Source organism: Marmota monax, unplaced genomic scaffold, assembly GCF_021218885.2.
Source record: "Marmota monax isolate L192 unplaced genomic scaffold, Marmota_monax_Labrador192_F-V1.1 WCK01_AAM20220418_F8-fsc00475, whole genome shotgun sequence".
Taxonomy (NCBI): Eukaryota; Metazoa; Chordata; class Mammalia; order Rodentia; family Sciuridae; genus Marmota; species Marmota monax.
In genome coordinates, this window is record NW_026693913.1 from 222,520 (window position 1) to 250,092 (window position 27,573).

Below are 27,573 nucleotides of genomic sequence, written 5' to 3' on the forward strand. Positions count from 1 at the left end.
GCAGGACCCTAGAATAAGGGTAATAAGTCCAGCATCTAAAACTACTCACTGTCCTTGTGTAAGTGACTCTCTGAGTGGGTACACACACACACACTATCTTTCTTACACAAACAGGGCAGGGTTGTGGTTCAGACTCCAGAACCAAACTGGAATTCGTGGGCCTACCAGCCACAATCCTTGGTGCCAGTGGCTGAGCCTATCTATACCTCGGGTTCCTCATCGGTAAAATGGGGCAATGACAGAGGCACCCTTGTAGGGACTGAATTAGCGACCACATGTAAACCACTCAAGGGAGAGCACCTGCCACAGAGCAACCTATTGCTATTGTACACAAATCACCACAAACTTAGTGGCTTAACTTTAAACAATACAGATTTATTCCTCTACAGTTTGGGGGGCCAAAAGTACAAAGTCAGTTCTACAGGTGTCGGGGGCTGGCTCCTTTTGGAGGCTCCAGGTTCTGGAGGCTGCAGCCTTCTTGACTCCTAGCCATGCTGCTCCAACCTCCACTTCCGGGGCACTTTGCCTTCTCCCCTTCTGACTTCCTCCTCCCTCGTAGGAGGGCCCTTGTGATTGTATTTTGAGCCCACTGGATAATCCAGAATAATCTCTCCACCGCTAATTCCTTAACTTAATCTCACATGCAGCATCATTTGCCACAGAAGGTATATTCACAGGTTCTGGAAATTAGGATATGGACGTCTTTGGGGGGCCTTCTGTCCCCCGAACACAGTAAGCAATAAATAAAGGTTAATTACCATTATTATCATTACCATTACTATTCCCATGGCCACCCCAGAGCCTATCCCCACCCCTCTCCCAGTTTATGTGGGTGAGGAGGAGATAGTTCCCCAAAGGCTACTAGTTCCCCAAAGCCCCCCTGAGGCTGGGCCCCAAGCCCAGGTTAGAGCCGCAGGCCATGGTGGCTGATCAGGTAGAGCCTCAGCCACTGGTTGGTCCTGATGGGGGAGCTGGGGCAGAAAGCAGATGAGGAGGGACACGCCGAGGCCTCGTGCGGGTCCAAGAGGGAGCCAGGGACCAGGCTAAGACTTCCTGATGACGCTGTACTCTGTGGGCTCCTCGTGGTCCCTGCTGGGAATGTGGCCTGTGTTGCTGTAGGTCGGCTCCTGGTCCAAGAGGTCCAAAGACAGAGATGCGTAGGAAATGTCCTCCCGCGGTAAGGGGGGCTGCAATAGAGATGGTCAAGGAGATCTGAGGGGCTGGCGGGCTGGGACAGAGGAACCCTCAGAGGAGGCCCGTGCAGGACGCAAGCTTCCCCACTTCACTCCACGCCCTCCAGCTTCCCCCCGCTCTGCCAGGCTCCCCAGCACAACAGAATCCCACCTCTGCCCAGGCGGCCGAGGGCACCCTGAGCCACGTGGCCTGTCTGCCTCTCTCCTGCCCATGCGAGGACCACAGTGGGTCTCCCTGGCCTCCCCAGGGCTAAGAACTCGTGTGAACACACTTCTGAAAGCCTGAGGGGGTGGTCCTCGGGCCAGTCCTGCAACGACTGCGGCCCGGCCCAGCCCACCCTCCTCTGCTGGGCCCACGTAGGTACCAGAAAACCCATCCTCAAAGTGGGGCCGACCAAACATCTGCCCCGCCCAGTCCCAGGGGAGTCCCCACAAAGGACACACCATGGTGACATATTCCACTTCCTCCTGGTCAGCCTGGGCCGAGGAGAAGGTTTGGGCAGAGGCCTTCTTCCGGGAGGAGCTGGCGGAGGATCTGGGCTGCAGCACGGACAGGTTGGCATAGCAGAGGTCCTCCTCCAGGGGCTGCAGTGCCTGGGGAGGGGACACAGGTGGAGTCACTGAGCAGCTTGTGGGCACAGGCTCCTATTCCACACCGGGACATGAGCCTATCCGCTTCCCAGTGACTCCCGGGTGCCCCCCACTTTCCCACCCCCTTTGCCCCTGAGGCCTCCTCCCCTCTAGATATTTCCAGGCCTCTCATCCTTCTGGGCCTGCGGGGGCCAGGGGGGCATGGGTGCTTCGGTACATGATTGGTCTGACATCAGGGCTCTTGGAAGTTGGGAAACAACGAAGAGGGAGAAGGAGCTGGCTGGTCTCTCGGGTGTGACCTCAGGGACTCTCTTACCTGCTCTGGGGACAGCCCCGCATCTGAAAGACAAAAACAAGCCAGAATCAGAAGGCCCATCCCTGAGGCCCACAGAGGCCCAGAAGAGAAACGTGGTGGGAAAGGGGGTGGATGAGGCTCCAGGTTCAGAGACAGGAGACCCAGATCTAACTGTGACTCCTCAGATGACACTCGGTGACATTGGCCACATCCCCTCTCTGAGCTTCCATCTTTCCATCTGAAAAAAAGAGGAAGACCCAGCCCACTGGGTCCCCACATCCGAGAACTAGTCCATGGACTGCTCGGGTGGCCCTACCGGCCAGCCATCGGTGCCCCTGGAGTTCAATTTCTTTCTGCAAAATGCTGAGCCCAGGCTGTCACTTCTGCCTGAGGTTCTGCTGAACTCCCACATTCCTCTGCCTGGTGTGTCCTTCAGGCTCAGCTCAAAGTTGTACCTGCCTCTCGCAACTACCAGGCTGCCAACCCCCCTCTCCCGGCCCCTGCTTCTGTTTGTCCCAGTGAAATCGAGTTAGTCTTCAGGTGGGCTTTGGGTCACTGGGCAGCAGGGCCTGTCCCTTCCTCGCATCTGGAGGCAGAATTGCTCCCAGCTGCCCCCAGCGGGGTCAGCACAGCACGGACTGGCTTCCAGGGAAGTACTGACTCCTGAGTTTCTTTGTGGTTTTTTTTTTATTTTTAATATTTTATTCATTGTTGATGGAACTTTATTTATTTATACGAGGTGCTGAGAATCGAACCCAGTGCCTCATGCATGCCAGGCAAGCGCTCTACCACTGAGCCACAACCCAGCCCCGCTTTCTGCCTTTGATCCTCCCCCTTCAGCACCCCCAGCCCTTGTGGTCCAGAGACAAAAAGAAGAAAGGGTTTCCCCCCAGTTTTTAGTTTCAAATATCTAGATGCTGAGGTGTCCTTAAGAGTTAGGCCTGGCTGACGCACTCAGGAGAAGAGGTGGTGAGCCCTCCCGCCAGGTTGGGCAGGTTTGGCAAGAGCTGGGGCCCAAGCATTCTGAGAAGTGGCACGACTCGTGAGAATGTGGAAGTAAGGCCAGGCAGGAAAAGGGTTACATGATCTCTGAGCAAAGACTCCTAGGCTGGCCACACCCCACCCCTCCAGCCCCAACCCCACGGGGCCGGGGGCCTCTCACCTTTCTTCTGCCGCCTCATCATCCTCCAAGCCAGGAGTGAGGCCACCATCAGGAGAAGCATCAGCCCAGCAAAGATGAGTGGGAGGAGGATCCTGAGCTCGGTGATGGGGTGCCTGGGGATGACAGAGGGGACTGTGCACCCCGCTCGGCTTCCGTCTCAGCCCTCTCCTGGGCCCTGGAGGTGGGGAGGGCCGAAGACCTCACAGCCTGCAGGACTTGGTTTCACAGCCAGGGAAACTCTTGGGTGCCCTCAAAGATGTTTTTAATAAAGGAGAGGAGGGCTCACAAGGTAGGGGTCGGTAGGTCTAGTGGCCCAGCAGAAATCACAGGGCAATGGGCTCCCACCAGGTCTCCCTGCTTCTATGCCTGCCCTCTCTGCTAGACTGAACAATGTCCCCCCAAACTTGTGTGCACTTTGAGCCTGTGAACATGACCTGTTTGGAAGTAGGGTCTTTGCCAATGTGATCAAGGTAAGATGAAGTCATACTGTTTAGGGTGGGTCCTGGCCAATGACTGTCACGGCAATGAGGGAAATTCGGACCCAGACACCCACAGGGAGAAGCCAGGTGACCACAGATGCAGAGGTTGGACTGATGCAGCTACAAGCCAAGAAGCCCCAAAGATTGCTGGCAACCACCTGAAGCTAGAAGAAAGCATGGGACAGACTCTCCCTTCGGTGCTCAGAATGTGACTATAGTTGGAGAAAAGGTCTTTAAGGAGGTTATTGAAGCCAGGCACAGTGGCACGCCAGGCACAGTGGCACACCAGGCACAGTGGCAACATGCCTATAATCCCAGTGACTCAGAGCCTGAGGCAGGAGGATTGCAAGATCAAGGCCAGCCTCTGCAACTTAGCAAGACCCTGTCTCAAAACTAAAAAAAAAAAAAAAAAGGAAATAATTAAAGTTAAAGAGGTCATTGATGTCATTGGTATGGGCCCTAATCCAGTGTAACTGGTGTCCTTGTGAGAAGAAATTAGGACATAGAGTTACACAAAAGGGAGGCCACGTGAAGACCCCAGAGGAAGATGGCCTTCTACAAGCAAAGGACGAGACCTTGGAAGAAACCAGCCCTTCTGACTGATACCTTGGTCTTGGTCACCTGGCCCCAGAAGTGTGAGGAAAATAAATTCCTGTTCCTTGGGTCCCCAGCCTGTGGTGCTTGTTAGGGCAGCTCTAGGGGCGCATACAAGGACCCCCCGTTCAACTTTGAATTCACAGGAATATGAAGACACAGGTGTCAATTAATTATATCTACTTTAATTGGTTCCAGGAGTTATCTTGAGGTGGAAGAACCTGAGGGCGGATCCCTGGACTCTCTGTTCATTCCTGTACCCCCTCGTGTTCCTCAAAACAGCGACAGGCGTGAATGGACGCTCCGTGGCTGTTTGTTGACTAAATGAACAAATCGTCCGTCTCGCACTAGTCCAAGGCTCCAGTGGCACTCACACAAGCTTTATTAATAAGATGGGGACTCCTTGGCTATTTTTTTAAATGCAGTTTGGTAAGAAAAAAAAACTCTCAAAACGGGGGAGAGAAGGGAGTCCCTGATGGTGGAGAGATTGGGGAGTCCCATAGAGACTGGGTGACAGGGCCCAGCAATAGAAGACCTTGGCAGATCTAAAAAATAGCCACAAGGTAGAAAGGGTCAAGAAAAGCCAAAGGAGGAAATCAAAGAGGCTCTCGGCTTCTCGAAAGCCCTTTGACTGCAGATGGCTGGGCAGGGCACTGAGAAGCGTGAGCCTTGCTCTGGGTTTGGAGGCCAGACTCCATCCAAGCTCCAGAGTGACCCTCATCAAGGAAGTGATGAGGCTCAGTCTCTTCTGTAAGATTCCTCCTCATGGGGCGGTCAGAGACAAGGTCAAAGAAAACATAATCATGGGCAGGAAATCCTGTCGTGAGCTTCCAGGAGCCTAGGATGGGAGCTACCCGTGCTACTGTTTTTTTTTTTCTTCTGGGGGGAATAACCAGGTATTGAACCTGGGGTGCTCCACCACTGAGCCACATCCCAAGTCCTTTTTATTTTATTTTATTTTATTTATTTTGAGACAGAGTCTCTTTAAATTGCTGAGATCCTCGCTAAGTTATTGAGGCTGGCTTTGAACTTACGATCCTCCTGCCTCAGCCTCCCGAGCCACTGGGATGACAGGTATATACCGCTGCGCCCGGCAGTTCCACTGATTTAGGAGAGACAGGATGTCCCCCAACCTACCGCAGCCTCCCAGGTGGGACACTGGGCCAAGAGCCTCTGTGGTCCTAAACCCTGTGCCCACACACTGCAGCCACACGGTCCTCACTGACTGCTACTCATTGCTTTCCCACTGGGCTCCATCTCTACGCCTGCCATGTAGAAGTGAATTCAGTAAACGTGGGGCCCAAGAACAGATGAAGCAGTAAGTCCACAGACTGTGCCCAGGATGACAGCTCCCAGGGGCTGAGAGCAAGCGGGAGGACTCCCAGGGTCCTCACCCTCACCAGGGAACCTGAAGCCCTAGGACCTTTCCCCACTGGAACAGCCTGGGCCAACTAAGCCACAGGGGACCGCAGTAACAGAGCCTGCTTACCTGGTGGCAGGGTGAGTCGAGAGGCAGGTGGTCTTTTCCTCGACGACTGGTGCTGTAGACATGTTGGTGGTGGAGGTGGAGGTGTTGGGGACTGTTGTAGTTGGGGACGCTGTAGTTGGTGCTTGACATACAAACAGATCACACACTACTCCTCCTGCCAGCCCCCAGCCTTGCCCCTGGCTCTGAGCCTGCAGATAGCGTGGCCCCCCTTGCTGGAGATGCCTGGGTGGAAGGGCTGGATCCTGAACCGCTCATATCCCCCGATCTCTGGGAGAGGAAGGGTCAGAGGGTCCCCAGGAAGAGCTTCAGGACAAGGACAACTGGGGCTCAGCTAAACCTTAAACAACCCTCTGCTTATAACAGTGCCTCAGGCAGTGGCTCCCTTGGCCTTCTCCATTCAGCAAGGACCCAGGAGCCTGAGGGACTAGTACAGGGGCTAACGTATACCCTAGATTGAAGACTTCTAAGATCAAGACCAACCCTGAACAAAATCAGAATGTTCTGGAAGGCCTCCACTTCAGGCAAGCTATGAAGATTCGATAATGGGGACACCTTCCTCCTGGGCATTGTCAGGATTCTGAGAGACAATGCCTGCTGCCCACTGTGCCACCAGAACACGCCCCAGAGGTTCCAGGCCTGGGCTCAGGTGACTGTGGTGCTCCTTTGTGCCCCCAGAGCCCTGCCAGCTGGTGCCGCCTGTCCAGGGGCCGAGCAGCAGAGTCAACAGGAAACGCCTTCAAACCAGGCCTTGGGACCCTGGAGCCTCCAGCAGTGCCTGCTTTCTGAAGGACTTAGGACCAGACCCTCAGTAAGCCAAAGGCATGAGCGGCTCCCAGCGGGTTCCCAGCAGCAGGAACGCAGCGGTCTGTGAAGGCCTCTCTGGGCTCAGGAGTCAGACCAACACACCAGGCTCCACAGGGCTTCTTCTCCCCCAGGGTGGATACGGAGGGGGGTGAGAACAGCCCTGTCCAGGCCCCGCCCAGAGCACCCCAAAGAGCAGGGCACCCCTGGACACTGAGGTCCCAGGAAAGCAGTAGCAGGTCTCTCCAGACCAAGGGCTGAAACTGGGGACCATCACCTTGACCTTTATTGGCAACAGGTTCAGGACTGAGCTGTGCAGAGGGAAAAGAGAGTCTGCTCTGGCTGACTTCCTGGAGGAGGTTCCAGGATCCCGGGGCTTTTAAAGAAGCCCCACCCCTGGCCAACCCCAAGTGTTCACTCAGGATTCTGTGAGACCTCAGGATTCAAGCCCCTCTGTGACAGGTCACTCTGAATAACGGACCATTCACTTCAGTGGGACCTCAGGGACACATCAACTCACTCTTACCTGGATCAATGGTCACATCAACTGGAAACTTAAGGTCATATCCAGACCTCTCAATTGCACACCAGTAAATGTCAGCATCATCTCTCCTGAGGTCCTCCATGGTCACCATGAACGTGAGGTTTTCCTGATCATCCCTGATGGACACACGGTCTTTCTTCACCTCCTGCTCTGACCCAGTGGTTTTAACAAGGGTTTTGCAGCCCCTCCAAACAGCTCCTCGACACCAGTACTTCTTGTGGGTCTTCCAGCCTGAGGTATAATTACACTGCACGGTCAGTGAGCCCCGCTCTGGGCCACTCGTTGTCTTTGGACCAGTGACTTCATTCTGTGCAGCGGAATAGCCTGGAAAACACAGATCCATACAGCTGTCACTTCCCACCCCAAGGGCATTGCCACAGTGTCCTGCACCTGGAAGAGTTCCCAAGTCAAGGAAGGAACCCACCTTCCCCGAGTCGGACCTGCATACTTAACACCTGCTGGGCCAAAGGCTCCAGGAAGATCACTGGTGAGCACAACCCCAGCTCTCTCAAGAAACAAAAGTGGGGACACAGCAAGGATGGCTTCCTGTCCTTCACCCCTCTCTACCTCTGATGGCCAGTGAATCTGTACATTTTAAGGGGTGTCCCTTTGTGGCCATCTGTGTTGTGCTGGTCTGGAGGGGAGGAAGCAGCAGGATCCCGGCCCACGGCACCTGCTGCTGCCTCCACTGAGCACCATGGCCCTCGGGACGTCTCGCCGAGCAGCCACACCAGGTGGCTGAGCAGGGGCTGTTCTGGGGGTCTCGGGGCCTCCAGAGCTCTGCAGGGAGCCTGCGTGGATGAAGGCCTTGGAAGTCGACCAGAGCTGTGAAGCTGGTCTCCATGTGCTCTGGAACACCCAGATCCCATCTTCTCCACTGAGTTGTCTTGGTGTCTGTCAAATAGCAAATTTGTGAGTTTTGTGTGGGTTTTCCCCTTGTGATCCACTGATCTATTGTCCATCCTTATGCCAATCCCACACTGTCTGATTACCCCAGCCTCACAGTAAGGCAACCACTAAAATACACCTTCTCCGTATTTGTTCTTCCATTTTCTCCTCTTCAAAAGATCTGGAACATGATTAGATGTTTCTTTACAAAAATGATTGTTTAAAATGGCAAATGACACTAAGCCATAGCATAAAGGAGACGAGGGAAGTGGGGAGCCCAGGGAAACAGGGAGGCCCAGGGAAACGGGGAGGGCAAAGATCCAGGCCCGCACAGCCCCATTCCACTTCAGCCCATGGTCCCTGCAGAGGAGATGGGCACTGCAATATCACACCTTTTCTTTTTTCTGGAGGAGCCAAAAATTTTGTGTAAACATTCTCACTTTTTAAACCCCAGCTTCATCAGAAGTAATAGCAATCAGGCACAGGCCACACAAAGTGCTTCAGATGTCACTGTGGGCTCTTGGCCCTGCACTCACATGCAAGATTCTTTTCAATAACTTTGTGAAGGTTTGATATTAGAAACACACTATTTTCTCAAGATGAATCTGACAGATTTCCATCTTTTATGCTCTGGAAAGAGAACATAAATGGAGCAAATGAATTTTTGTTTCTTTAGAGCCTATCTGGCAAAAGAGCCTCTATTGGGACAAAGTCTTTGATAACTTAATTTTTTTTCCTACAATTATTGGTCCTTTTAGGTTTTTTCACGGCTACCTCCCATCAGTCCTAGTGAATAAACCCAGGAATATTCTACCACTGAGCTACATCATGTCCTGCTTTTTGTTTTGTTTTGTTTTGAGACAGGATTCAGTAAGTTGCTAAGGCTGGCCTTGAGTGTGTGATCCTCCAGCTTCAGCCTCCGGAGTCGCTGGGATTACACGTGTGTACCACTGCAGCCAGTTTTGTTACGTAGCATTTTAAGGTCCACAACTCAGCTTTTAGAGCACTCACAACCATCACCACAATCTGATTCCTGAGCATTTTTCTCAGCCCTCAAAGAAATCTCATCTCGAGGCTGGGGCTGGGGCTCAGCAGTAGCGCACTTTCCTGGCACGTGTGAGGTACTGGGTTCGATTCTCAGCATTGTGTATAAACAAATAAGATAAAGGTCTGTCAATAACTAAAAAAACTTTTTAAAAAAAATCTCATCTCATTAGCACTTGTTTCTCTTACCCCTATCTCTCAGCCCCCAGTAGCTACTAATCTACTTCTATTTCTAGGCCAATAGAATCACACAATATATTGTTTCTGTCTTATAAGTAAAATATAATGAGTCTTCATACATTTTTATATGTTCTGCAATCAAATCAAATTTTTTTTGGGGGGGGGGCTAGATTGTGGCTCAGTGGTAGAGCGCTCGCCTAGCGCATAGGAGGCCCTGGGTTCCATTCTCAGCACCACATAAAAATAAATAAATAAAATATTGTGTCCAACTACAACTTAAATATATATAATTTTTTAGTTGTAGTTACACAATACATTTATTGTATTTTTAGGTGGTCTGAGGATCAAAACCAGGGCCTTGCATGTGCTAGGCGAGCACTCTACCACTGAGCCACAACCCCAGCTCTCAAATCAAGTTTTTTAAAGGACTTCCTCCCCGCGTCTCAAATTTTGTTTTCTGGAACAATTTGCAGAGGTACTTCTATTTTCTGGGAATTATTTTCGGGTGCATCATTTCCTTTGACCATTTTGCTTACTGTTGTCTTTCTCTTGCGATGCAGAAGTTTTTTCATGATTAACAAAGAAAGCTCGAAAATTCACCTTTCCTCAAAAAGTTCAGTATCTTTTCCTTGGTGAGTCCCCTCCGGGCCTTGCAGAGAGCAGACTCAGGTGCGCAGCCCCATCTCTGCTCCCAGCAGGCACTTATCTAGTGGGGCAGCTCTGTCTCCATCTCTGAAATCTGGCTTTGCAAGAGATTCTGATGCAATCTAAAGTTTTCATATAAAATATATTTGTATCTGGGGCTGGGGTGTGGCTCAGTGGTAGAGCGCTTGCCTAGCATGCATGAGGCACTGGGTTCCATCCTCAGCACCACATAAATGTAAAATAAAAGATACTGTGTTCACTTAAACCTAAAAAAAACCCAAATATTTATTTATATATATATATTTGTATCTGCAAAAACACTACGTCCAGAACACATAAGTGCATATATTATAAAACAAAAATGGTTTAAATTGAATGAGCTAAACATCTATGTCAATGGTTAGATAAAGAATAGGAGTAAGAAGAGAAGAAGCAAATGGAAAGAAATAATAATGAAAACAAACAGCCTGGGATTTTTGGTTGTTTGTTTTAATGTAGAAAATTTAAACAGACACTTCAGAAAGGAAGCTTATGGATGGCCCAGGACACATAAATAAAGACATCACTAGCCATCTACAATGCAAATTAAAACTGCAATAATTAAAACTGCCTGAAACCCACTACATATCAAAAACTTAAGACTGACAATACAAGATGGAAAAATACGCCACGCAGCCAGGATTCCCATGCACTACAAAAGTGCACCTGCTGCTCTTTTTGTGAACAAGGGTTTTCAGTTCCTTTGACTTTGTTTCTAGTAGTGCACGGAGGGCATCACAGACATGCCGGCTGAAAGATTGACACAGAGACGAAGACACTTTCTGATCCCATATGTGAACACATCAGGCAGATTGATCTGTGGTGGTAAAGATCACAACTGTGCTTCACAGGGGGAAGGACTGGCTGGGCAGGGAAGTAACTTTCTGGGTGATGGAAATATCCTGTATCTTGCTAGAAGTGTGAGTTACAAAACTCAGACTATACTTTTACTCTCTATGTATTTCAGTATCTGTAAATTATACCTCAACTTAAAAGAGTCTCATGGGCTGCATCTAAATTATGCTTAAAGTTGTTTTATGGCACTAAGTGCATATATTATAAAACAAAAAGGGTTTTAATTGAATAAGCTAAACATCTATGTCAATTAGACTAAAAAATAGGAGTAAGAAGAAAAGAAGCAAATGGAAGGAAATAATAAAGATAAGAACAAAGTTTAATCAAATAGAAAACAAACATATAACTGAGAAGATCAACAAAACCTACATTCAAAAAAAAAACTTGCAAGAAATGCATGATAGAAACAGGGAAGAGCTATGTAATCAATATCAGGAATGAAAAGGGCAATATCCTGCACATCCTACACAGATTAAACAGACAATAACAAAAGTAATAATAATTTAGAAAGACAGTAAAAGGATATATAAACTGTTATGCCAAGATATTTGAAATTTTAGATTGAATAAACAATTTCTAAAAAAAAAAAAAAACTCCTTGCACAAAAGAAGTGGAAAACCTAAACAATCCCCAAGCTATTCCAATAAATCAAACTGATTGTTTTAAACTTCTCCCAGAAGAAACTCCAGGCCTGTGCAACTCTACCTACCAAAGATGTAAGGAAGGTATCATGGCTGACTTGCACAGAAAATTCTGGAACACAGGAAAAGATGAATCGACCCTGAATCCATCTAGTGAGATTAGCAAACCTAATTGATAAAGGCAGTGGGAGAAAGAAACATGAAGCCTGGCAGGAAGATCAGGCCTGTGATCCTCAAGACTCAGGAGGCTGAGGTAGGAGGATCACAAGTTCAAGGCCAGCCTCAGCAACTTAGTGAGACTCTGTCTTAAAATAAAATAAAAAAGGGCTGGGAATGTAGCTCACTGTAGAGTGTTTGCCTAGCATATGTGAGGCCCTGGCTCCATCCGAAGTATGACAAAAAAAGAAGGGGGTAGGGAGAAGAAAAAGGAGGAGGAGGAGGAAGAGGAGGAGGAGAAGGAGGAGGAGGAGGAAGAGAAAGAAAAGAAAAAAATATTATAGGCAAATATTATTTGTGAACATAAATGCAAAAGTCCGAAACAAACAAAAAAAAAATCAGCCAACTAAACCCAGTGCTATATAAAAAGAATGATACATTCCTGCCAAGTTGACTTATACCAAGAAAATAAAATTGTTTGTTATTTTGTTTTGTTTTGTTTTGTTTGGTACCAGGGAGTAAACCCAGAGGCATCTAACCACTGAGCCACATCCTCAGCCCTTTTTATATTTTATTTTGAGACAGGAACTCACTAAGTTGCTTAAAGCCTCACTAAGTAGCTCAGGCTGGCCTTGAACTTGTGCCCCTCCTGCCTCAGCTTCCTGAATCCCTTGTATTACAGGTGTGTGCCACCACACCTAGCAGCAAATTGTTTCAATATTAGAAAATCAGTACATGCAATATGTGTCATTAGTGGAGTAAGGGAAGAAGACCATTCACTCATCTAAGGGAAAAGTACTTGGCAGAATTCAACACCCATTTATGATTATCTAAGAACACTTAGCAAAATAAAGAACTTCCCCTCTCTGGGAAGGGTAGTCTATCAAAGACTTCAGCAAACAGCACCCCAACCAGAGACCTTGGTGTGTACTTTATGATAATTTGTTAACCTGGACATTGATATTTTATGCACATTTAGGTACATGTGCTACTTTTTTTTAATTTTTAAAAAGTTGGGCTGGGTGCACACCTGTAATCCCAGCATCTTAGGAAGCTGAGGATTGCAAGTTCAAAGCCAGCCTCAGCAACTGTGAGACCCTAAGCAACTCAGTGAGACCTGTCTCTAAATAAAATACAAAATAGGGGTGGGGATGTGGCTCAGTGGTTGAGTGCCCCTGGGTTCAAGCCCCCCTACCAGAAAAAAAAAAAGTTGGGCCATCTCGTGGGAGAAAAACCAACACATTTCCTGAGAGTAGCAGCCTCTGGCTACTGTCGCTTCCACCTGCCCGCACACAGCGGGATGTCTTTGCAATCTCAAGGGGTCTGAGAGGAGCTCCAGGACGCAGACCCCCAGGCCCCCGGTGTTTGCCAACAAGCAAGACGTCCCCAATACCAGGATCACAGTGGAAATCACAGACAGGCTGGGGCTGCATTCTATGCCGCAGGAAGTGGTATATTCAGACCACCTGTGCCAACAGCAGGGACAAGCCCTATGAAGGACTGGACGGACCTTCAATCAGCTCCAGGACCAGAAATGAATGAGAACCACACACTCTCCTCCTCCTCGCTGCCCTCACTTTTCTCATGTAGCCAACGTGAAGCTCTGTGGTCCTGAGTGCCTGAAGTTGTCCCCGTGGGTTTAATCAGTGCACATCGCACCACTCTGTACATGTGTAGACAACCTGCAGATTACTATCCAATGGGAGTCATTTCTGGTTTTACTGAGATGGTTTCTGATACTCCAATGCCATATTACTCAGCTTTCTTATTGTAAAAACAGAATCAACTCACCATACAGTACTGAGAACACCTGAGCACACGAGCTGTGCTCAGGCTTTAAATCTGTGTCAGGATCCATTCGGTGGCCAGTGTGGTGGCTCACACCTGTAATCCCAGAAGCTCAGGAGGCTGAGGCAGGAGGATCACATGTTCAAAGCCAGCCTCAGCAACTTAGGGAGGCTCTAAGCAACTCAGTGGGACCCTGTCTCTAAATAAAGTATAAAAAAGGGCTGGGGGTGTGGCTCAGTGGTTAAGCACCCCTGGGGTTCAATCCCCAGTACCAAAAAAAAAATTGATTTGGTGTTTGGTTTTTAACCTGAACTCAGAGGGAGCTTTTTCTTTACTTTCCTTCTTCTTTTTCTCTTTTTCCCTTTTTTCTGGTACTGGGGGGCAAAACCCAGGGGTGCTCTACCACTGAGCACCCCAATTTTTTTATTTTTTTTATATTATGACAGGGTCTAATGGGGCTGAGGCTGTAACTCAGTGGCAGAGCACTTGCCTGGCATCATGCGTGAGGCACTGGGTTCCATCCTCAGCACCACATAAAAATAAACAAGTAAAATAAAGGCACTGTGTCCATCTACAACCTACAAATTAAAGGAAAAAAAAAAAAAAACAGGGTCTAACAAAGTAGCCCAGGCTGGCTGGCCTCAATTTTGCAATCCTCCTGCCTCAGCCTCCCAAGTCGCTAAAATTACAAGCGAGCACCACTGTGCCCAGTGTCAGCGCATTTTTAAAAATAGTTTAAAATACTTGAGGAGAGCAGCTGGACAGGCAGAAGGGACATGCTGTGGGCTTCCCTGTCTCAGCCTGAACATCTGTCCATCAAATCTGCTGTTTTTCCTTGGGAACTTGAGAGTGGTGACAATACAAAGCTCCATCAACTCTGCATGGTCACGATAGGCCCTGTGACGTTTAGTCTTTGGGTCACCTGCATTCCATAGCAGCATGTTGTGCTTGTGCTTACAAGGTCACCCAGAGGACGGGCTGGCGGGCCACAGTGGCCCCACTCTCCTCCCAGGCTTTATACTCACGACCATCATGAGGGGCCAGAGCCCCAGCCTTTCCCCAGCACCTGCTCCCTCTTGTGCCCTCTCGGACACATGGGGTCTGGTGCCCCCAGTGCGAGCTGGGAGGGTGGATCATTCTAGACCCACACCACCGGAGCAGCCATCTTCTTTTCATGGCGTGAAAAGACAACCGTGAAAAGACGACCTTGACTCTTTTCTTCCATAAATTCTGATAAACACTGAGGAATCTGGAGCCGTTAAATTTATCTTGGGGAAAAACCTCAGAACTGGTTTATTTGGTGCCATGGAAACCCTTTTTTTTTTTTTTTTGCCTTCAATACACAATTACTAATCCACTGTTTGGTCTACTCGATTTCAGTTTCTATTTTGACAAACAAACACTGTATTATTAACTATTGGAATGAAAGCTCTTAACTATTCTTTATAAAACAACAACAACAACTTTTAAGGCTATCATAGACAGTGACGGAGGCAAAAAGATCACAAGTCCCAGGCCAGCCTGGGCAACTTAGCAAGACCTTGTCTCAAAATAAAAAAAAGTAAAAAGGGTTGGGATGTAGCCCAGTGATAGAGCACCCCTGGGTCCCATCCCCAGTACCAAAACAATAATGACAATAATGATACATTTTAAACCCCAGAACTTCTTTCAGATAATTCTAGTTTATGTATATATACATTTATGTTTAATCAGATCATCTCTAGCACAAGTGTGTGTGTGTGTGTGTGTGTCTGTGTGTGTGTGTGAATATGTGGGTATGTGTGTGTACACCAGAGATGATCTGAAGGGGTAAACAGGTAAGAATTTGGGGATATTTTAAATCAGTAATGGTAAAAGGGAGGCCAGTAGAGTAGAGGAAGGGTATAGGGGCGAGCAGAGGGGAGGGAAAGGGGAGGCACTGGGGGAGGGAAAGTGGCTTATGTTCTTGTGCAGACGTCTCAATGAATCCCACTATTCTGTGTGATTATAAGATACCAACACCAAATGTAATTAAAAATAAAATAAAAACCCTGAAAGAAAAATAAAATAAGGAAGAGTGGTGAAGGGTTTCCCTGCCAGATGCTAACCCACTATCAGGCTATAATACAGAAATCAGCTCAGAAATCTAGCAAAAATAGATAAACCTATCATTAAAACAGAATAAATAGCCTAAAAACAGAGCTGGTCTGTCTAATAATTTCATGACCCACAAAAGTCTTCAGAGACAGGTGAAGAAGGAAGCAGAGAGCAGCAGCCACCAGCAGCACCAGCCGCGCGGGTCCATCCAGGGCAGGGAAAGAGGCAAACATTAGGGTTAGGGTTAGGGTTTAAAGAAAGAAAGGGGAAGTGAGATAGCCAGGTGTGGTGGGGCATGCCCTAAATCCTAGAGGCTCGGGAGGCTGAAGCAGGAGGCTGGGCAAGTTCAAGGTCAGCCTCAGCAATTTAGCAAGGCTCTAAGCAACTTAGTGAGACCCTGTTTCCAAACAAAAATAAATAAAAAGGGCTAGACATGGCTCAATGGTAAAGCACTCCTGGTTCAATTCCCAGTACCAAAAAAAAAGGAAGAAAGAAAAAGGAAATGAATCTTTATAAAATCTCTGGGGCTGATGAGAGGAAGAACTTCTTAAATTTAAAATTAATAGAAGATATCACACAGAAAAAAAAGCCAATAAACACAACTCTATATAAATAGAACACTTGGACACACCACTATAAAAAAAAAAAAAAAAAACCTGAAAAAGAAAAGAACTGGAAGGAAAACTTGAATGAATTCCCCAGAAAGTGATTAATATCCTGGCTCTTCACAAATAATGTGTACAAGGAGAAACAGTGACACCCCCATTTGGAAAACGATGAAGAACGAAAAGAGGCAAGTCCCAAAGAGAAAAGTCAGGCGGAGGGTAACATTCACAGGGCTCATTCTTAACAACCCAACAAACATAGCGTTTTAAGCAATGTCATTGTCACATACCAAATCAGCCAGGTCCTGGGGGGGTCACACTGTTGTTTCAAGATGGAGTCTCCCTGCGTTGCCCACCTGGGCTGAGAGACCCCCTGCCCCAGCCTCCCCCGAACTGCAGGTGTTTGCCAGCCTCGTGGTCCTGGACGGGTCACCCTCCTTCCCCAGCAATTTCGCCCCAGGAGCTGATGAAATCCTCCCAGGCTGCCCCAGCAGCCCTCTCTGAAGCATGTGACCAGGCCACGCTGACGTTTCTGTTCCCCAAACACACCCCGGCCAAGAGCATGTCCCTCGTGCTCCCGAAACCTACCCCGGGAGAGCTGGCCCAGCTCTGGAGCACCTGGTCCTTCCCCTGCCCCAGGTTCCGGCCCAGGTGGGACTCCCTGCCAGCCTGGGTCCCCCCCCCCCCCCCCCCCGTTCCTGCCATCCAGGGCTGCTTTCTGCTCTCCTCTGGGTGCCTGTTACTTCTTAAAACTATCTTTTTCTTTCTCTTCATTCTGTGGACTGGAGGGTCAAATAGACCCTGTGAGAGTCCCGAGCATTAAGGTTCGCCTCCAACACCACCCGGACCTCCTCCCAGGACTCTCCTGTTGTTCTCTTGCTCTCTGATCGCTTTCCACCGAGGATCCTTCGCATACCATCAAATTCGCCTTTTTAGAGAGGACAGCTCAGTGTTCTTCATACATTCACAAAACTGGGCAACCACCTACACTCTAGTTTGAAACATTTTTATCACCCCCCAAAGAAACACCCTACCCCCTGGTAGCCACTTCCCTGGCCCCCTTTCCAGCCCAGCCACCACGGATCTGCTTGCTGTCCCTATGAATCGGCCTATTCCAGACATCTCCTAGGAATGGAGTCAGTCCCTCTGACCTTCTGTGTGTGGCTCCTCCCTTCAGGGTCTGGTTCAGGGTCTATCCACTCTGCGGCAGGGGTGGGTTCTTCAGACTGGGTAATGGCTGCGCAATGCCCCGTCATGTGGGTGACCACATTCTACTCAGCCAGTCACCTGTTTGGGTTGGACATCTAGATTTCCACTTTTCAGAGATTATAACTAATATTGTTATGATACTTGTTGTTTTTTTCTTTACAGTGCTGGGGACTGAACCCCAGGCCTTGAGCACACTATACAAACACTACCACCGGGATACCTCCCAGCCCAACATTTATGGACTTGGTTCAACTTTTCACACAAACATGCATCTTCAGCTCTCCTGGGCCGACACCTAGGAGTGGAATTCCCAGGTCATATGATAATTCTGTTTAACACTTTGAGGAACAATTGTTCCTCAAATATCCACTGGATATTCCTATATATCCTTTCCAATTGATTTTAAGAGTCTTAATCATTCAATTCTATGAAAATAGGAAAAGAAAGATGGGAGGGCCATTTGCAGCAATCGTTATACTCTCTTATTGGATAAATCCCCTTATTCAAGTTGGCATGGTAGCGCATGCCTATAATCCCAGAGGCTCAGGAGGCTGAGGCAGGAGGATTGAAAGTTCAAAGCCAGACTCCGAAATTTAGCAAGGCCCTAAGCAACTCAGCAAGAACCTGTCCCTAAATAAAACGCAAAAAAAAAAAAAATGGGTAGGGATGTGACTCAATGGTTAAGTGCCCCTGGGTTTAATCCCCAGTACAAAAAAAAAAAAATTAAATTGCTCATTCAAATAATATTATTGGTCTAATTGGAACCTACTACTATTATAGGCACAAAAAAAAAATCCCTGCTCTCTGGAAGATTTCATTCTATGGAGGGAGGGGGCAGGTGATGCAGAAAAATAATGGAAGGGAATTGCAGTTTTAGAGTCATCAACAAAGGCCCAGGGAGAAGAACGCACAGGGAGGGTGTGGAGGACAGAGCCTGCAGCTGTCTGGGAACATTCTGGGCAGTGGGAACAGAAAGGACAAATCCCTGAGGCAGAAGCATCCCAGCTGGTTCAAAGAACGTCTAAGGGACCACTGTGACCAGAGGGGGTGGAGCCAGGGAGAGGAGAAGACCTGGGAGACACAGGGACCTCTGAGAGCACCCCGCGGCCTCTGGAAATGCCTGGACTCCAAGTCAGACCGGAGGTCACCGGAGGGTGTGGAAAAAGAGACAGATGCTTCCTGCCCCCAGGTTTGGCCCAAGCACCAGAAAACACGGGCTTTCCAAACGAGAAGACAGGGAAGAAGCGGGCAGAGAGGGATGCGGGGGGCATGGGGTCAGGTCACGTTTGAAATTTCCACATCTGGATGGAGATGCTGCAGAGGCAGGAAGCCGTAGGACCTGAGTCCTGAGATGGCCGAAGTTCACAGGCAAGAAAGGTCCCTGTGTTTTAATCACAACTTAGGGATCCCACGACCCTCTGCCTGGCCCAATCCCAGCCCTCCCTTCCTCTCCATCCCACCTCTTGACCCTCAGGCCCTCAGCGACTTCTATTATTTCTTTCTTTCTTTTTTTTTAGAGAGAGAGAGAGAGAGAGAGAATTTTAATATTTATTTTCCAGTTTTCGGCGGACACAACATCTTTGTTTGTATGTGGTGCTGAGGATCGAACCCGGGCCTCACGCATGCCAGGCGAGCGCGCTACCGCTTGAGCCACATCCCCAGCCCGATTATTTCCTTCTTACCCAGATGCCTGGAATCTCCTCTCCCTTCTGTCCAGCAAAATGCCCTCTTTCCTTCCTACAAACCCCCTCCACCTCCCATCTTCGCAGAGCCATTCCCTCTCAGAGCACGTTCACAAAGGAAGGCGACAGTCCAGGCCAGAGGCAGCGGTTCTCCAGCCCACCCCCGCCCCGGGAACCAGAGCTCCCATGCTTCTCCCCATCCTGTGCAGGCTCTGGCCACCTGCTGTCCATTTTCAACAGGAACAGCCCCCGAGTGGCCAGGGATCCCCCCTGGGCTAGGCTCATGATGAAGGGGTCAGTTCGGCCTTGGCAACTGTAGGTGCCAAAACATTGGGGGCGTGAGAAAATAAAACCCCAGAGGCTCACACCTTCCTGCTGGGCTCCATGGTCCCTCTGCCAGCTGCTTCCTCTAGCCAGTTAAGCCTTCCCCACACACACAGACCTGGTCCACTCACCTGGGAGCCAGAGGAGGACGGGAAAGAGCCACAGCAGGTGCATTTTTTCTTCCCTCGGGTCCCCCTCGGTGGAGCCTGTCACAAGGACCTGCTACACGCTGGACTCCATCTCCTGCTCTCTGCCTTCTCTCATCTAGCCCGGCACTTCCTCCCTCGGCCCACTTCCCACTGGTGAACAGAATAAAAGAGGAAGGAGGTGAACAGGGTGAAATTTCAGAGCAATTACAATGCAAGAAGTTCTAGTCATCGTGAAAAGCTTTTGAGAAATACCACCACTGCCAAGAGTCATGGGGGCAGGGAGGACCCTAAAAAGAGAACCCAGCCTCCTTCTCTACCTGGTAGACATCTGCAGACAGGGAGCCACTGGGTCTGGCCAGCCCTACTCTTCTCCTCCCCTCCTCCTCTGGAGAAAAGGTGGGGCAGGGGACCCAGCTCCACAGAGGGGCCTTGGAGAGTCAAGGCTGATGGACAGAAGGCCCTAGACCTGGGATTTCAGGTGTGGCTGGGTTTTTGAGAACCCCGAAAGCCTGGAGTTCAACAGCATTTGGGGCAGGGGTGGGGCTAGGTCAAAGCCAGAGGAGAGCCGTAGACTAGAAGTGGGAATGAGGAGGAAGGAGGCTGAGGAGGGGTCCAGACCCAGACTACAAGGAAATGGTGTCAAAGAGTTGGGAGATGGAGTGAGGATGTTAGCCCAGTGGAAAAGATGCTCTGCGTCCTTATGGAAGCCACCAGCTGAGATCTGTGAATCCTGACTCAACCTGAATCCTCCAAAATCTCACCATGGGTACCAGAGCTCCTGGCCCAAGAAACCAGCCATTACTTACACCTGTCACCCCCCACTCCCTCCTCCACCTTACAGTAACCGTCCGTCAAAGGAAGGAAGGAAGGAGTCAGTCAGTGCATCCGGCTTGGCCTGTCTTGCTCCCTTCATTCCGATCCCACGTGTTCCCCACCTTCCCTCCCCCATCAGCACCCCCGCAAGCCCTGGGTGCTCATGAAAAGGCCAGGCCTTTCCCATATTTCGCACCTGGAGCCACTTTGGGTATGTGTTATACACACCCTGTGGCATCCTGACGGGGACGTCCCCTCCTACCCTCAGCAGACAGGCAGTGTAGGTGAGTTATTTGCACTGAAACTCGGCAGCTGATAAGCCTGGTTTTTCAGGATGTGGCCAGAGTCGGCCTCTCGCTTTACATATCTCCAGACCATAAGGTCAGGTCAGAAACCCGGGGCAGGGCTCTGCAGGCCTTCAGCCCCCACCACCTGTCACCACACAGTACATGGGAGACACCGGCTTCTGCACCAGGGGAGCCACTGGCTTCCAGGGGAATGACCAGGAGTCACACTGGCTGGGAAGGCCCTGGAGACAAGGGGACAGATGCATGAGAGTCATGGAATAAACTTTCCTTTCGTGGGCATGTTCAGCAAGGGGTGAAGAGAACTGTCTGCCAGGAGCCCGGCCTATGGCCAGACCCTCTGATCCTGCTCCCCCAAGACCCAGCCTCCCCAGGGAGGATTCCCCTTTGAATCAAGAAATGAGATTTAACCAAGTGATTGAACCCACTGAGCCACATCCCCAGCCCTTTTTTATATTTTATTTAGAGACAGGGTCTTGCTAAGTAGCTTAGGGCCTCACTAAGTTGCTGAGCTGGCTTTGAACTTGAGATCCTCCCGTCTCAGCCTCCTGAGCCACTGGGATGACAGGTGCGTGCCACCTTGCCCAGCCTCGCTCTCTTTTATCTCTTCCTGTAGAAATGCAGGGGTGATTCCAGAAATCGGAAGGGGGCACCAATGTGTTGTATACACTATGTCACTCAATAATCAACAGCTTTCCATCACACACGACACTGTCTACTCTGGGGAAAGATGCCCTGTGAAATAAACATCAACAAGAAGGGAAAAGCTATGTCTGGCTTTAACACACAGTTCTGTCTGGTGGAGATGCATCCAGGGACACATTCTTCTCGGTCTCATGAATTTGCAGATACACCTGATCTTTTCGGACTCAACTTCACAGGTGGGGGCAGCTTCTGTACCAACAGGGCTGGTTTGGTGGAGTCTCTCTCACTCTGGACTGTGTTGCTAGTCACTAGATCTGCACCTGGCACACAGTAGGAACTCAATAAACACTGGCAGAGAATAAATGAATGGATGCACTCTGTGTACGGCATTGCCATTCTCCCCCTGGCTCTGAGAGCCCACTGAGACACTCTGTAGCACCTAAGAACCAGCCACAAACCGTAACTACTCCAGCACCCATTCCTGAAGCTTCTTGATTCCCCTCGGACCTGCCGTACTTCATCTTCTCTACCCACTTGTGTTATGTTCTGTATTTTACATAATTATCACACTGAATCCTCACTGCAAATCTAGAGGACAGATGATGTTATTCCCATTTTTCAGATAAAGAAACTGAGGCTCAGCGAGCAGGTAATTAATCCAAGCAAGCAACTAGCTATGAAGTAGCAGAGTGAAGATTCGAACCAGGTCTGGCCCATATAAGTACGGGAGGGAGAAGAAAGTTGGAGAAGAAGAAAGAGACACAGAGAGAGAGAGAAGCTCTTTGGTCCTATCTGGTGCTAAAAATGAAGAGGGACCCTGATATCAAAGAGTTAGTAAGATAGAGAATCTTGGACCTGGTTAACATCAGAGTGCTCACACCAAGGTTGCTTTTGAAACAAGTTCCCCAAAATGAAAGGATGTTTTATCACAAACTAACAAAACCAATAAGACACAGCACCAACCTCGAACGCTTTCCAAATCTAATGTCCCTTTCTGCCATCTTGGCCTCAGCCCTGGGAAGTCAGGCAGAGGTCAAGCTGATTTTCCAGGAGCAGGTGCTACGGGCTGAATGTCTGTGTCCCCCACGAAGCTGTCTGTTGAAACCTGGTCCCGGCACCATGTATTAGGAGGTGACTAGGTTGTGAGGGGCCGCCCTTGGGACTGAGGGCCCCCAGAGCTGCCTTGCCCCATGTGAGGACATGGCCAGAAGGCACTGTCTATGAGGAAGTGGCCCTTGCCACACACTGGCTCTGCTCAGGCCTTGACCTTCCAAGTCTCCAGAACCCTGAGAAGTAAATTTCTGTTTGTAAACTGCCCAGACTGTGGTGTTCTGTTACTGCGGCCTGCAGGGATGAGATGGTGGGCTGATCCTCTGCAGGGTTAGAAGTTGAAAGGGCTCTTGATTTTCAGAAGAGAGCACCTGCCAGCTTCGTCACCTGCTCCTCAGCTTTGTTTTGTTTTGTTTTGGGCACCAGGAAGTGAACTCGGGGGCACTCGACCACTGAGCCACTCCCCAGCCCTATTTTGTATTTCATTTAGAGACAGGGTCTCACTAGTTGCTTAGCACCTCACTATGTTGCTGAGGCTGGCTTCGAACTCGAGATCTCCCACCTCAGCCTCGGAGCCGCTGGGATTACAGGTGTGCGCCGTCACGCCTGGCAGGGAGTTTGATCTTTTTTTTTGGTTGTTCTTGGACTTGTATTATTTATTTATTTATGTGCAATGCTGAGAATGGACCCAGGGCCTCACACACGCTAGGCAAGCTCTCGGCCACTGAGCCCAGCCCCAGCCCTGATTGTTTTTAAAGCACAAATTAATGGGCTCAATTTATTTGGAGAAATAAAACCACCATTTGTTCAAGGAGAGTCAGGCTACGGATGGCGTTGCCCCCTCCCTCACCCACAACGCACCTCCACAGACTATTTTCCAGTCACAAAAGTGACACGTTCATGGCGGAATGACAGAATCCAGATAAGCCCAAAGTGCTTGGGGACCGCTGCCAGCCCCACCTCAGAGAGACGGCTTCTGTCAACAGTGGGTGTGTCCCCATGACCAGGCTCCCATTCTCCTGTGGAAAAGCCATCTGTTTAGTCCAGGTTCAATAAGGGTCAGCCATGTATGAATTTACCTCCCCAAGAGAATTATGACTTTTCCTAGGGCTTCAGGAAAAACATAGAAAGGAAACGTGGCGGGGGGGGTATTAATACTTTAGGAGGCTACACACGTGCGGGAAATCTCAGTACCTTCTGTTCAGTCTAAAACTACTCTAAAAACTAAAGTTGTTTTGTTTGTTTTGGTAGTGGGAATTGAACCCAGTGGCACTCTACCACTGAGCTACATTCCCAGCCATTTTTTATTTTATTTTGAAACAGAGTCTAAGTTGCTGAGGCTGGGCTCAAAATTGCTATCCTCCTACCTCATCCTCCATGGTAGCTGGGACTCTAGGCATGCACTGCTGTACTCAGAATAGTCTATTTTTTTAAAGGAAAAAACACATGATTGATAATGTCAACTCTAAAATACTTTCTTTTCTATTTAACACTTTCCCAGTAAATACTTAAAAAGAAAGATAATGCAAGAAAATGGTTGTAAAAGATAAAATGAAAATAAGACAAAATGAACAATAAAATCTTTTCTCTATTCCCACCTATCACCCCCAGAGCTTCCAAGTGAACCCTGTTGGGCACTAAAGTCTCCCTCAAACAAGTTTGCATAGACTTCAGAATATTCCTGCCAGGTTTCATTCCCTGAATGACAGTTTCTCCCAAATAGTACACTAAGTGGCTTGGTGGTTAAGTGCCCCATTCTTATTGCCATTTTTCCTGCACCGCATGGTATATATCCTAGAATTTCTTCCTCCCTTCCCCACCTGCTGAATTATTTTTCTTAGGAATGCTACAGTGAGCATGGGTGCCACACCCATCCTCGTGAGTTCTTTTGCAAGGAAAACCAAAGGAATTTGCATCGGCAACTGTGATATCATCAGTTTCTCTCCCAAAAGGTTCATGTGCTTGCTGGCGTGTGGGTGAGGGGCTGCTCCTCAAACCTAAGCCAATCCTGCCCATTCTCAACGTTTCATCAAACTGCTGTATTATCCCATTGTATCAGTTAAGGTTCTCCAGAGAAACAGCATTGGCAGGACGTATTGATATATACATATGTATAATGCATACTGATCAATATCAGAGAGAGAGAGACATGTTCCAATGAACAAATCATAGAGTCTGGCAAGTCCAAATTCTACAGAGATGACCAGAAATCCAGAAACTCTCAGGAAGGAGCTGATGGTGCAGCATTTCTTCTTCCCCTGAGAGACTTCAGGAGTCCTTCAATTGATCAGGCGAGGCCCACCTAGGTTATTGAAGACTTAAAGTCAACAGTCTGTAGATGCTAACCACATGGATGAAATGCCTTCACAGCACCTAGAGTCGTGTTGGGTGGACTGACTGGGATGGCAGCCCAGCCAAGTGAGCCCACAGGACTGCCCACGAACACATGCCCAGGAAACACACCTGTTCGCATTCTTTGTTAATTTGTTTCTTGAGCTTTTCTCCTGAGAGTTCTTCCTGTGGGCAGGATGGTCCAGTCTGGTCTGTCATATGTCCAACAAATATTTTTCCCACTTCACTTGTCTTTGACTTTGATTTCTGTTACTGTCTAGCCATCAGAACATTTTTTATTTCTGTGATCTTTTTCCTGGGTGGCATCTGAATGTCCTGCCTGGTTAAGGTCACTCACAGCCAACTGCAGGAGGAAACACCCATTCACCAAGGTGCTCTAAACACCACCCTGAAAGACGGAGGGCAGGGGGGCCGCACCCTTGGCCTTCGCCCACGGCTAGGTCTCTGCTGTCGTGTGATTTACCGTGAGGCCTCTGATTCAACCAAGGTCACAGCTTCGCATCTGCTGCAGAGTGGCAAGTGCCCATCTTGTTACTCGGGGCCCCTTACATAGGAGTCTACCTATCGCTTGGTGTCACATGCCGTGGGTCAAAAGAACTCAGGCATTCTTTGTCACACAAGCCCCACAGACCCCGAGTGGTTTCCTATGTTGTCCTCACCGCCAGGAAACCTAGAATCAAATGTACTTCTCAAATGCAGTCATGAGCAGCCACATGGCCCTGGGTGGGAGATGTGCCCCCCAGACACCCCTCGCCACTCATCCACACACCCCCTTTGTCTTTGTGCACTTTTTTTTCTGCCCTCTAATACATGTGGGTTTTGTCTTAAATGACCTCTAGTCCCCTTTGGAAGTGGAGGAGACACAAATGCAGACATGACAAAATGACTTAAGAAGAGCTAACTCGACACTCGTCCAGATCATGGCAAAGATGACACAGAGGCTCAGGTCAAAAACATGACTAACTGACTTCTAATTAATTAATGTTCTGTAAATGCTCTTGGAAGGGGGAAAGCACAGAAAAATCTGGAAAGGGGACAGATGGAAGGGAGGTCCTGGATTTAGGGAGAAATAATTCAGAGATGCTTGTAGATTGACCAGCTCTACGCTTTCCGTCCGTGGTGGCCCAGATTAAAAACTCCGGGAGCTGCTGCCACACCTTCCAGATGCTGCTTAACAGACCCGTATGAGAGCATCACCCTGCCCCTGCCCCTGCTCCGAGCCGGAGTCAGCTGAGCTGGAGTGCGGAGCCCTGGGCGCCTCCCTGGGCCTCACCGGCCAGCAAAGAGTCTGCTTCTAGGATGACAGAAGAAAGGATGGGAACTTCTCACCCTGCCAAGGAAAGGATAAAGGGGGAAAGTGAGAATCTGCTGTGTCCTCTAGGAAGCCAATGCAGCGGGCACATGTGGGCTTATTCCTCACCTTCTAGAATATTCTCTCTAGGAAACACTTCTTAAAGCTGGAGGAAGTTAGATTTGATGTAAATCAATCAGGCCACTGTTCACTGTTCATAGCAAACAAATGATGTCCTTTATCCCAGGAGGAAATGAAAGCTGGACAGAATGTGGTTTGGGAGGTGGGGGCAGAGGAACCATAGTAAGCGGACGTGGAAAGTCCACATGGTGTTCGGCCAGCCTCGATGCCTACTTCCTACCTGCTCGGTCAGAGTCCTGCAGTGGCTGGGGACGTGGACCTTGCTCACAAGGCTGACAGTCTTTTTGCCTCGAGGTATTTGCAAGTCCAGCTAAAAGTTTGCATCTGCCCCACCTTTCCAACAACTCCAGTGTCCGCCTTTGGAAAGCCACCACCGCCCACCTTGAAACCAAGGCGTTTCCCTACCCCACGGCTCATCCCTTCACGGAGAGCCTGGTGGTGCAGCCTCTGGGTGACATGTATTTCTTTTCTGTTGCTTATGATCCTTCTTTCAAATATTTCACCCGAGTTTCTGTGTGAATTCTCACCCCTCCTCTTCCAAAAAGAGAGTAGCCTTTCTCCTCTTCCTCTAAATCTGCTTCCTCTAAATGTGCTCCTCTCCACGGCCTTGTTACAGGGCCCACTGAGAAATCCTCCCAAGGCACACACCAGACATCTCGATTTTGCTTTATTTCACAGACTGATCTGTTTTTGCTTTTCCTGGGGTAGCACATGCGGCAGATCCATGGGCATTGTGTTAGCTCTGGTCTTCCCAGGAGCGGATGCCAAAAGGGAATGAAATGTGCAAGGATTTTTATCAGGGGAACCACCTAGGGAAATGGGGAAGGAACCAGGGAGCCTGGAGCCCCGGGGAGCCTTAGGCCACCATGCAGGCTGGATACCATGTGAGGGGTCCCCAAGCTGAAGCTGAAGCCTCCTGTAGAGGAGTCCCTGTCTCCAGGAACAGGCCTGCCACAGCTGCTGGCCTGGGAAAGGCCCGTGGGAAGTGTGGCCTCAGGGTACATGGCAGTGTTGGGCCTCAGCATAGCAGCAGAGACCCAGAGTCACATATGGCCCCATGTTGGACGTCATGAGCACGTTCTCATGGTCACCTAGGCCGTTCCTGAATGTGGGCTGGGATGTGATGTCTTCTAGTCTTTGTGCATTTTTCAGTGACTTCAATGGAAAATTAAGTGTATGTGTGTGTGTGTGTGTCTGTCTGTCTGTCTGTCTACAAGGAACCAGTTCTTGCCGGCCATACCCCCATTGCAGCCCTCAGCCCTCTCTTTTGCTCCCTTTCAGACCATCCTGGTGGGCGACAGCGGTGTGGGGAAGACATCTCTGCTGGTCCAGTTTGACCAGGGCAAGTTCATTCCGGGCTCCTTCTCAGCCACCGTGGGCATCGGATTCACAGTAAGCACTCGTTGGCGCTGCGGGGTCTGGGCGTGGGCTGTGGGTCTCTATGTGTCAATCAGGGTGCCAGACAGAAACTGGTGGGCACTCCTGCGGGGCTGTTCAAGGAGACTGAATGAAAAGACTGTTTCTCAAGGTGCAGGCAAGTGGTGGTG

At 49.3% G+C, this 27,573-nt stretch overlaps 2 protein-coding genes across 6 annotated transcripts in view; one reads left to right on the top strand and one right to left on the bottom strand.

The window, feature by feature from the left end:
* The window catches only part of Rab37 (RAB37, member RAS oncogene family), a 78,877-nt gene that overhangs the window by 39,376 nt on the left and 11,928 nt on the right, over positions 1-27,573 (top strand). The window contains exon 2 of the mRNA XM_046463394.2: positions 27,308-27,418. Coding sequence (XP_046319350.1) covers positions 27,308-27,418 — 111 coding nt within the window. The remainder of the gene's footprint in view (positions 1-27,307; positions 27,419-27,573) is intronic.
* Positions 355-19,581, bottom strand: LOC124105944 (CMRF35-like molecule 1). 5 transcript variants are annotated; one of them, XM_046463385.1, is made up of 7 exons: positions 19,412-19,581; positions 7,131-7,472; positions 5,804-5,924; positions 3,242-3,354; positions 2,101-2,123; positions 1,638-1,787; positions 355-1,187 (listed from the first exon to the last, which is right to left on the bottom strand). In XM_046463385.1, the coding sequence occupies exons 1-7, from the start codon at positions 19,452-19,454 to the stop codon at positions 1,044-1,046; spliced, it is 936 nt and encodes a 311-aa protein (XP_046319341.1). In that variant the 5' UTR covers positions 19,455-19,581; the 3' UTR covers positions 355-1,043. The 5 variants fall into 5 exon arrangements, with proteins under 5 accessions (XP_046319341.1, XP_046319340.1, XP_046319339.1 ...); XM_046463384.2 differs by lacking the exon at positions 19,412-19,581 and adding an exon at positions 7,822-8,204 and having other exon boundaries at positions 5,804-5,855; XM_046463383.2 differs by lacking the exon at positions 19,412-19,581 and adding an exon at positions 7,822-8,200 and having other exon boundaries at positions 5,804-5,894.

Bases quoted from the DNA above. Each gene is read 5' to 3' on its own strand.
- LOC124105944 (XM_046463382.2), bottom strand. From the start codon at position 8,110: ATGGACAATAGATCAGTGGATCACAAGGGGAAAACCCACACAAAACTC. The intron at 3,355-5,803 runs GTAAGCAGGCTC...TGTCATCCCCAG, and splicing joins TCGACTCACCCTGCCACCAG to GCACCCCATCACCGAGCTCA. The intron at 1,788-2,100 runs GTAAGAGAGTCC...TCCCCTCCCCAG, and splicing joins CGGGGCTGTCCCCAGAGCAG to GCACTGCAGCCCCTGGAGGA.